The following is a 12340-nucleotide window of genomic DNA, read 5'->3' on the forward strand; positions in this document are numbered from 1 at the left end:
ATTTGTTCAGAGATCAATACGTGCATAGAATCATATAAAAGAGTATAATACTCTACATACTGAAACTTAATAAATTTTTGTTAGAATCAACTAATGTTTGAATTAGATGTAATACAGTATAAAAATTTTCAGATGATTATATGAACGCTTTTATTAAAAATAGACTTAATTTCTATTTTTAAACAGCTGGAAGGTAAAAGGTAATAACTAATTTTATAGTTGTTTACTTTATAAATGCTAATAAATAGAACATTAGTAAAAAAAAAATAATAAAATAAAAAATAACAATAAACAACCTTGACCATATTCATGGAAATTACAACTTTTATGATTGAACGGTTTATATTTAAAAGAGAAGTTAATCTAAATTTATTAATTTTTTATATTTAAAAACTTCCCTCTACTGTTCCATCATAAACTCTTGTCCTTTTCTTATACAAAATAAAATACTACATAGAACATTTATAAGGTAAAAATAAAATTGAAAAATCTGGAATTGTGTATATATATATATATATATATATATATATATATATATATATATACACAATTATACAAAAAAAAAATTGAAAATTGAAAATCTGTAACATCGAACTAAATAATCAATCACTTGTGTGTACTTCTGGGTAGACTGTTTCAAAAATTTAACATTTCTGTATTTTTAATTAAGATATTTATTTAAATTAATATTAAAAATAGAAAACAAAATTTCAAAGTAATATTAACTTTATGTTTGGAAAACAAAAAAAAAGTATTTAGCTTAAATTAAAATCTAACAACGGATTTTTTCAGAATTGATTCAAGAAATTTTCATAAACTGCTAAAATCTATATAAAAGAGAAACTAAATAAATAAATATTAGGTTTAAGTGTTTTAATATATATACACACACACATAATTATATATAATATATATAATTAATATATATTTAAAAAAAAAGGTTCTTAGATGGAAATTTCCCGAGTTCAGTTGAAGAAAATTATTTTTTATAATTACTTAATAAGTTATAGTCTATTTAGAATATATATTAATAAATAATCAACATGATTTATAAATAAATAGAAATTGTTGTGATATAAAAATTATACTTACATCATCGGATCAAATTCATTATTGAAGTAATTTATCCAATAATGTTTTAATATTAAAACATATATATACGTCAGTTATATATTAATATTATATACGTCAGTTACGACTACGAAGATTCCTGATGATTTTTTGAAGTTATAGAAGTTGTTAAAGATATATTTATATATTTTTTAATGTATTGTAAAAATAATTATTTAAACAATTTAAAATAAAAAAGTTTTCAAAAAATTTGTCAGTTATTTGTACTAAAAATATACGCAAAAATTAATTTAAAAAAACACTTTACAAACCGTTTTAGAAAAATTAATTTTTTAATTTTACAAAAAAATTATCAAGTTGTTTTTGATTTCAGATAAGGCTATTTTTTAAAAGCCTGTTTTTTTCTTTTTTTTCTTACAAAAATTATCATGACTTTTTTTGTATAAATATATTACAAAATCATACTTCATTAGTTTGCGATTTAAATTTTTTCACAAGATAGTGAGTACGACAAAGAATAGTAGTAATATTAAATTTAAAAAACTACATTAAAACTCACCTGTTTGATTCATCAGTGTGTTCAGATCCTCTACGAGCGGGTCTTCTAGGAGGAGGCTGGGCACCCCGATATTCTTTTTCTCTTCCGTATATACTGCCACCAAAAGGATCTTCTCCAAGATAATATCTTTGTAAAGGCATATCAGATCGATGATTTCTTGAATGTTCACCGTCTAATTCGTGTTCGATCCTTTCAGCTTGCTGTTGTTGTTGCAGCTTCTTTTTTTCCTTCTTCCTTTCGGAGCTAGAAGATCGTAACCTTCCAACCAGCTTGCGGAACGAGTGTCCTATGCCGCCACTCTTGCCGCTGGATTGCTGTGCCTGTATCACAGAAGGCATGACAACTAAAATAGGCGTAGGTCTTACAATCTATCTTATACATGCATCAACCCCCACCACTGTATTACCAATTATTAGAATCACCGACACCAGTACCCCTACCTCAATCACTAACATTAATATTTTATATATATATGTACTATTATTATTCAACAAAACATTAAAATATAAACAAACACAAACAAGGTGTGAAATACAATCCGAAAAGCATGATTATTATTAGTTAATTAATAAACATAACTTTACAAATTGTATTATTTGTGTACAATAAATTTTTTTTACGCAACAATTTTCTTTTTTACTTTATTGATATTTTAACGAGGTAATATGTATGATTATAAATTATCCACCTCTATGTTGACAGAACTCTACATCTCTTCTTATTTTATAAATGATTCTGCAAAATTAATTATTACAAATCATCTTTGAAAATATTAAAAAATATGTCATTTTAAATTAGATATAAATTAATAAAATTGTTTGTTTTATGTCATTTAAGAAAAGAGTAATAAAGCTGCAGTATAATATTTATGTCTGGTGGTGGTGTGCGCAACAGATAAAAAAATAAATAATACTTATACATGGATCTAACTACTGTTTGTCTATAGACAAGTCAATTTCTTAATTTGTTAATTTGAACTCTGCATGTAATATTTATTTTTCTTTGCATTCAAATATATTTATGATTCCGGTAAATTGGAACCGATTGTAAACAATCGGTACGGCACTAATTACATCTTCTTAATGGAAGATAAACTTAGTAGCATATTAAAAAAATGCATGTCTGACAAGATTTGAATTCAGAACTTTCGGGATGAAAGACAGATGTTACTAGTTGGCACTGGAAGTCGATTAATGTAATAAAAATAGTACAGCAATTATATTCCGTATATAAATAACGTATACAATTATATTTTGTGTGTATAACGTTCTCAGGTGCTTTGTATTTAATATTGAATGTTAATTACATTAATAGTAGAGGTATAATAAAATAAATATGCAATATTGGTTATATAATTTGTTTAAATGAAATTTATATTAATATTCTTATAATTAAAAACAGTATTAATACAATTAATAAATAATTCTTTGTAAATTAATTCTTAATAATAATTAACTAGTAGATTCACGAACAGTAGACGTTACTTATTTTGCGCTGAATTCAATAAATTTGCTTTAAAATTGAATTCAATTAATAAAGGGAAAACTTTTAAAAAGTGGAAAGTACAAAGAAGAATTGTCAAATTAGAATTGTTATTAGCTGTATTAGCACTAATATAACCATTATTTTCATAGACATCAGACATCACTGACCATTGGACTAATAGGATAAAATATTTCCACTTAATCCCAATCTATTCTTCTTGACGTGTTAAACGTGATAAGTTTATCGAAAAAAATTATAAGATAAAATATTTAATACTATATTGAGAAAAGTAATATGATGTACAGAAATAGTCTCAAGAAACAAACATCACAGTTAAAAATGGAGTAAAACGTGAAATGTTTTACTCCTCTAAGGCTAAGCCTCAGTGGAATTTGTAATGCTGGGCAATGTCTGAAGGAAAGATCAAGTGTTCAATCTATGAACAGCGGTGGTTTTGGATGTGGAAACTTCTCCATTGCATCTTTCTATTCAACCACCCTTTTTAAGAAAAATAGCTGACCCTTATTGAAAAAGAAACTTTTATAGGAAACAGTTATATATATGTTTCTAACAGCAAGAAACTATTCTATAAAATTTTATAAAAATAAGAAAATGCTTTGGCCGTAACAACGTCACAAACATACAAATAAAAACGAAGATCAAAAGGTCAATTTAAAACAGAAACTCGGTTTGATAGGCCAATAATATTTAAATGAATAATAATAATTATTCATTTTAATTTGATTGTTTACAGGTTCTTGTATTCTATTATTTTAATTTAGTTTTTATAAATAATTAATTAAAATATATGCAAAAGTGAGAAAAAGATTATAAAGTAAGGAAAATGTAAATACAAATAATAGTAAAGATTAATATAATTTATTGCTTATAAATCTTAAAATAATTCGTTAGTTGAAGAGAACATGCTCCTCCTGATATCTACAATGAGAAAATAATTATGAACAAAAGAAATAATACGTCCCGACACTGGAGCCCTGATATGCACGTGAGAAATTTATATAGGAATAAATTTTATATTCTGATTGGAAAATATTATTCATATCTTGTAAGATATCTGTAAAACAATTTTGTAAAAATTTTACAAAAAAAAAGTAACAATAAATTTTTATTTATCATCATATTATGGTCTACCTTATCAAAATCCTTAAATACGTCCATGTAGACAACATCAATTCTACTAGCGAAATCTAAAAAAATGACATACTTTACCAGCAAATTTCACTACCGTCTACACTAATGTGAAATACCCATCAAGAGAACTATTTTTAAAGTTAAAAATCTTCTTCCGGCGTTGAATTTTAAAATAGTAAATATCATATCGCTTTACAGCAGAAAGGGGTTGCTCTATTTTAAAATATTTTAGTCTTTTTTACTAGAGTAAAAATGTTAAGATTTTAGGTATAGCAAGTACTAATAACAGTTGCTTTCTGTAACACTAATAAATTTAATTTTACAGCCAATCCCTGTGATAAATAGTGTGTAAAATTCATGTGTAGAACTGAATTTCAGTTCTCCTTTACTCAAAATTATATGTGGGTTAATAATTTAGTTCTTCAGTATTAAATCTACAATAGAATCTGAATTTTAAACATTTTTTTTCAGTATTCATAATAAATTTATGTTTAGAATCTAAAAATTATTCAAATTTATGGTTCCGAAGGTTAAATAGAATTTTTAACGGATAAAATTAATATTTTATACATTATTCTGTTAAAGAGAACAGTCAGTTTTACACAAAAGATCTTATGGAATATTAAATTAATAGTCTACACAAACATATTTTTTAAAGTAGTTTCTTTATACAGTAAATAATGTAATAATAGATTGCAACATCATTACATGAATACGGATTGTATGCAAAACTTCCGCCGCTTCTATCTGTAGCTATCAAAAGTAGGTAGATTAAAATATGATGAATCAGAACGAAACATGAAACTAATATAAGGTTATCTGTAAGGTGGTGATCTTTGTAATAGATTTTGCTAAAAAATGGATTTTAATAGTAAATTAAGCAGATACAAAGTGTATTTTTTTCTAGATAACTAAATAAATAATAGTAGAAGATTTTTAATACAGGTATTTTTAACAAGCAAATATTTATGATTAATTAAAAAATAATGAAAATAGATAGATTATACGAAGAAATAAATAATATCCTTCTCTGTGATAATACAGTTTTAGTTCTCTCCAACGAGGTGAATTGTATAAAACGTAAACACAATCAAGAGCTTTTTTTAAGGGTGATATTTTGATACAAATTACACTTATGTTTTCCAAAAAAAAGTATAGTCATTTCAAAAAACCAGGACTATCTTCCGATGAAACAAAATGATGAACATAAATTGCATAGAACTCGTTTGTAAGTTACTTGCATATACAATTATGCAAATAACACCAAAATTTTCATGAGAAAGTAATGTAAATTACCAGATTTATGATAAATTATTGGTTTTAATCACAAAAATTGTTTTTTTAGCTAGAAATTTCCTGCTTTAAATTCCGATCAGCAACATATTTTTCACTTAGTAAAATTTTATTTCGCATTCTCTGTAGTAGTTTGATGTAACCCACCGGGTTGGTCTAGTGGTAAAACTCGAGTTCTAAGGTTCAAATCCTAGTAAAGGCAGTTAATTTTATACAGATTTGAGTACTAGATCGTAGATACCGGTGTTCTTTGGTGGTTGGATTTCAATTAACCACACCTCTCAGGAATGGTCGATCTGAGACTGTACAAACTACACTTCATTTACTACACTCCATACATGTATTCATGTATGAAGATTCATACATACGCATGATATGTATGTTTCTTCATTACATATTATCCTCATTCATCCTCTGAAGTAATACCTTACGGTAGTTCTTGAGGCTAAACAGGAAAAGAGAGTAAGCTTGATGTCAGTAAAGTTACACGGCCTTAAAAAGAAATAAAATCAAATTCCATTCGCCTAACAACAGAAAATCGGGTGAAGTAAGATTACAAAATCCTAAAATAAGTAGTAAAATAACTTTATGTCATCACTGCTTGTATAATTATATCATTGTATCGTGAGACAGGAATATAAGAAAGCTTTCTTCTTTAACCTTTAATAGCAATGAAAAACACTAAAAGATAATAATGCATTTTGTAAAATCGAAATTAAGTTAAGTTAAGTCACCGATTGAGATGAAAAAAAAAGATGAGAATTCTTTCATCAAAGAAAAATATAATGTATTCTAATTTGACAAAGTCAGCCGTAGGAAAGTGGAGAGAAGCGAAACAAAAATTCATTAAGAGAAAATCTTGATTGAGGAGCAATAGAAAACTGTCACTTCCTATTGCTACTCCGTTCTTTCCGGTAATTCTTACCGCATTAGGCGGTGGGGAGAAGTGAAGAGTCAACAACAATCTGATCTTCGTTCCCATTCGTACATTTGTAGATTTTCGAATATTATCGGTTGAAATTCTCTATCGTCTTTCATTAAAGAATATCACCTACTCAAACAGAAAATGTATCACAATATCTCTTCTTGCCTAGCTCCACTAGTTGCAACGTTTCTATCTACTAGCCTAAATGGAATACCATTTAAAGAATAACAGAATAAACTATATGGAAATACTGATAGAAGAGAAATATTGGACTATAAGGGATGCTGAACCAAAAATAATTCTTCCCATTTTGTTCTTATACGGCTACCATTTCATAAAAATATTAAGCAGAATCGGTAGGAAGGTCAAGTTTCCAACTACTATCAGCTATGAGTAGTAATCTACTGGTTTTGTCCACTTGACAAACTTCGAGGATTAAATAATTATTTTTACTATACGGTTTATTCCTCAAATAAAAACATTGCCACTCCAGTATTATGTTTTTATTTTATTAATAGTGGACAAACTTTTCAAAAGAGGGTGTTTTTTAGAGCTGCAATAGTGCTTTCACTTCCACTAATTTGACTAGATCATGCTTTTTATAATAAAGATCTGGAAGAATCTGAACAAAATAAAGACCAGCAGTAGACTTTAGTTGACTTTCCATTGTGTCAGTGCAGTTAAAATTATAACAGTATTTTATTTATTTCAAATTATATTTATTATTATTATATTTTAATAATTATAATAATATTATAATAATTATAATAATATTATAATAATTATAATAATATTATAATAATTATAATAATATTATAATAATTATAATAATATTATAATATAATTATTATAATAATATTATTATAATATTATTATTATAATAATATTATTATAATATTATTATTAATATTATAATATTGAGGTAGGAGAAGATAACACACCCTCCTACATTACGCCTATAGCTGGAAATAATAAATTTAAATGGAAATGATTGCTTTAAATATCCACATATATATTTTATGTAAACATAAGAGCGCACCTGTCGTTTAACCTACCTAAATAAAATTAAATAATTTTAAAACCACAGTTAAATCAGCAAACACATAAAAGTTTATTCGCTAAATATTTATATAAATTTGTAATTTTAATAATCATAATACATTAAAATGTTTTAAAATATCTTAATATATTATTAAAAAAAAAACCACAAATAAAAAAGTAATCTCATACGAATAAATAAAACAATCGGGAAAGATACAAAATTAAATTTATTATTATTGTTTTTAGAAACATCTTATATTATTAAATATTCTGTTAAAGTTTTCAACAAAACAACTTAATGAATATTTAGTTTAAGTATCACATATTTTATTGTATACGATTTTCGCGTTTGTTGCCAAAACGTTGGTGGTTTAGAGTAGGTAGGCAAGTAAGAGAGTCGTAGAAGTTTTTTGACCTTTATATCGATATTTTTCTTGTGTTCATATACCATGACGCTAGTTCATATAGAGAACAATATGTCCTGTATCATATGTATACCTAACGTATATTGTATGAATGAGTTTATTTTTTGTTTATTTTTTACATTAAATATTAGGGCGAGGTCGATAAAATGTTCATTTGATATGATTTTATTGTAAATATGATTTAAGTGTTATTAAAAAAAATGGATATAGGATAGAGTACCTTAAAAGAAGCAGAGGGGAGGAGTGGATGAAAATAAACTACTAATATTTTAATATGAAGAAAAATATTTAATTTAAAAAATGAAACGTGTTTCAATTAAATTTAATTTAGTTTTTAAGTACAATACAAAATTACCTAATTATTTTTTAATAATCTATTGATTAGTATAAAATACTTTTTTTAGTCTTTTAAACGAAAAAGTAAATAAAAAAAAATAGACATCACTAAACAAAAAACTAATCTCTAAAGATTTATTTTTAATTAAAAGATAATATTGTGCCGGATACATATTCTACAGTATGATCACGTTAGAATTTGCGTAACATGTTGGCAACATTGTAGATTATTTGTGATACTGTTAAGAATCGAATGTTTTACATTTCAAATCTACTTTCATAACACTGTAGGAATCCCTTTTGTATCTTTCATAATATTCCTTTAAAATAACCCCACTCTCCAAAATAATAATTTAAAATAATTTAAATAATTTCCCCAAAATTATTTAACTAACTTTAAAAGTTCCTTGATTATTTGTAAAATTACCGGTACAGAAAATCTTTTTAGATGGGTTACATAAGAATAATAATGATGATAAAAGGTATTGTTGCCAAATTTTGTAATATTAGGGTCGAAAATGAGTATTCTTCTTATAGTGATCATACTTAAAATGTAATAGTGATACAACTTAAATAAAATATTCCTTTTTGCATAATAAAATACCGGAGTTTTTCTTGTTAGTTATACCTATAAAATTTTAGTTGATAAAAATGAAATACCCTAATAATCGTAAAATAATAATAAAATGAATCTATCTTTAAAACAATACAATCCTTTTGCCTTATATTTATTTTTACGACATTATATAAAAGCATTTTATTTTAACTCATTACTCTTATCACTGAAAAAAGTTATATATACGTAGGCCATTATATTTTAACCTTCTGATTAAATTACAAATGGGTGTTGGTTTATCAGTAACACCTATTTTGTAGTGTTTAAAAATAGCAAAATAGTTTGTTAATTTTTTTCTTGTTTTATTTAAAATTTTCTTAGGTTACTATTTAAGGAAATTCGTATTTATTGTAATTATTACAACAAAACACAATAAAATATCTCTAAAGAAAATAAAATTAATTCTGTTTTTTAGCTCCAGTATAAGATGGATAGCCCTAAGGGTGTAACTTATTTAAAATAAACTGGAAACATTTAATTTTAATTTCAGCATTTTGAATATTTATAACATTAGATTAATACATAATAGGAAACTATAACATTTAAAAATTTTGATAAATTAGATCCCACGAAAAATATTTTTTACTACTACTTGACAGAAGTTTATTTTCAACTTAAATGAGGGAAAATTAATGAATATTATTAATTTTTGATTGAATTTCCTATTATGTTTAGAACTTTCCTATGTTTAAAACTGTAAAATTAGTTCGTTGACTTTGTCGCTTCTTATCGACGAAGTTCTAACGAACTCCGTGATAAAACATACTTTTTGATAGACAGAACATCACATTTTTCAATATTAACAGAATTAGGTTTAGATAACAAAAACGGCATACTTTATTCAAAGCAACATTAACTAACACATACTCTAAAATAAAATTTCTGGGAGAATTGTCAGATCTTTTCCAATCGAAACCTGCGTAAGACAAGGAGATGGGCTTTATCCACTACGTTTTAACTGCACTCTTGAAAAAGTAGTTAAGAACAAAAATTTAGATGTAAATAGTGGAATAAGACTGGGAACTAAAGGATTAACTGTTTAGCTTTCGCTGATGATATGGCATTATTAGCAAAAAACTGGGAAGAATCTGAACAATAAATTAAACAATTAGAAAAACAAGCTGCTAAAATGGGACTAAAATTCACGTTTCAGAAAACGAAAATTTTGATTGATGATAAAAACTGCCCAAATTTCCTTAGTATAAATAATAAAAAAGGAGACAAAGATAATTTCAAATATCTTGTAGAATGGATCAGTTCTTTAGATAAAAAAGCGTTAACAGTTAGAGCTAATAAAATTGAATTAGCTTTCCAGCTAATGAAAAATACTTAAACAGTCTTTATCATGGAACTCAACTTTCGACAAAATAAAAACTGTGATAAAGCCGGAAGCACTCCATGCGGCAGAAACCCTAAGATTGTGCAACAAAGGTCTACTAGAAAATCTAGAAAAAAAAGCGAAAATTTTAAGAAAAATTTTAGGTCGTAAATTTCAAAGTGATAAAATTGAAAAACTGTGAGACACGATAAGGAAAAGACGAACTCTATTTTATTCCTATTTATTTAGAATGAATAACAGTAGATTGACTAAACAGTTTTTTGATTTCTTCCAAGTAAAAAACCTAAAGGCAAATTGTTCGCTAAAGTCCAAGAAGATCTAAAAGAACTTAAGAAGTTATAAGAGAAAGAGAAATTTTTAAGAGAATATTTTCTTGAAAACAAAAGGTTTCAAGAAGCGCCAAAACGCAAGCAAAACAGGGCTGAACTTTCTGATGAACAAAGGAAAAACAGAAAAAAGAAAACCGCAAATAAATTATCTAATGTATTCCAAGGTCATTAGAGGGAAAAATTCTAAGACTAAGTAAAATTGGAAATAACTGAAAACTAAGGGAAAACTCTTCGAAAATAGAAATTATCAGATATGATGAGGAAATGTTTCTACTGAAATGTGATTTATATTAATAAAAGAATAACTCCGAAAATACTGAAAAATAAATCTTTGTTTCAACAAGAAAAAACTGTACCAAAATGGATAACACAGAATGAGAAAAATTTAGAAGAAATGCAACGAAAACATATTAAATAGGTAAACTTTATTCTAAAAAAAAGTAACAAATCTTAAGAGATTCCAAGAGAAAGCCCACAAGTAATCAGAACAAATGTGGTTTAAAGAAAGAATTAAGAATAAGATAATGTTCGAATTCTCGAAGAAAATGAAACTGCAAAAGAATAAGTGAAAGAAAGAATTAAGAATAAGATAATGTTCGAATTCTCGAAGAAAATGAAACTGCAAAAGAATAAGTGAAGAGGTCTCTTGTGGTCCACTTGTGGCCGGTTTCGTAAATAAATAAATAGAAGTCTCTAGCACAAATTATTTTAATAATTACATAGATTATTTTAATCTGTTACATAAATTAAAGTTAATGAGATTTTTTTAACTTGCTTTTTTAAATAAAGAGAATGATATGACAGACATAATTTGATAAATATCGGCAGGCATAGTTCATTAAAAATCTTTCTTAATTCTCTAATGGAAAAATGTCTAAATTAACTAAACGAAATGATAAACGTTCTAAAATAAAATGTTAGAATAAGAATTTTTTTAGATTAACATTATTTGACAGAGCTTTAGTATAAGCTTTAATATAATTTATAAAAAACCTTTTGGATGATACCTTTTGAATATTTGAAATTAAAAAAAAAACTTGAAATTGAAATATTTTAAATTCTATTTATTTCAATTTCATTTATTATAATAATTAAATTTATTTATTAGTGTTTTCAATTAAATTTTTAAATAAACTCTATACGAAAATGTTTTAGTTACGACAGCATTGCGTGACTAAAGAAAACATAGTAGGCGTGGTTTGTTGAAATCATCCCTCACACATTACATTTTAAGGAATTTATAACTAAATGCGATATAAACTTTTGAATAATTAATTTAAATAAATGTCTAATTTTGTATGTAAATTTGATGTATCTGTTCCTCAAAGATCTATTCGGTGCTTTGGTACAACACTGACTGTGGTGGGTGATGTTATTGATGACAGTTTAGAAGCTGTTAAGAATGTGATTAAGAATAGTCTGACTTGTGCTCTATTTTTTTTTCTTTCGAATTTTGTTTCTATTCTACAAAAACAAAAATAGTTGGTAAATCAGTAGATTTCTTATTATTTATATACATTTAGTTTTTTATTAAATGTGCAATATTTCAATGTTATGGTTAATAACTTCAAATCTATGATGGTTGATATACTGTATGTTATAAATTGTATTTACATTTTCTGTCCATACAATTTTTTTTTGTATGTGTTAATCTTAGTACTAAACACCAGTACCACTGAAGGAGCTGAATAAAGACCCCAAAAAGGATTCTGCAAGCTTATTTCAAACAGTCCTCTACTAAAACTTTTTTATAAAGATCTATTTATTAT

General features: G+C 25.6%; 1 protein-coding gene across 3 annotated transcripts in view; it reads right to left on the reverse strand.

Annotated features, from left to right (window-relative positions):
- The window catches only part of chas (chascon), a 765027-nt gene that overhangs the window by 49244 nt on the left and 703443 nt on the right, over nucleotides 1–12340 (reverse strand). For all 3 annotated transcript variants that reach the window (XM_075364192.1, XM_075364193.1, XM_075364191.1), the window contains one exon: nucleotides 1631–1950. In XM_075364192.1, coding sequence (XP_075220307.1) covers nucleotides 1631–1950 — 320 coding nt within the window. The remainder of the gene's footprint in view (nucleotides 1–1630; nucleotides 1951–12340) is intronic.

Source organism: Lycorma delicatula, chromosome 4, assembly GCF_047948215.1.
Source record: "Lycorma delicatula isolate Av1 chromosome 4, ASM4794821v1, whole genome shotgun sequence".
Classification (NCBI taxonomy): Eukaryota; Metazoa; Arthropoda; class Insecta; order Hemiptera; family Fulgoridae; genus Lycorma; species Lycorma delicatula.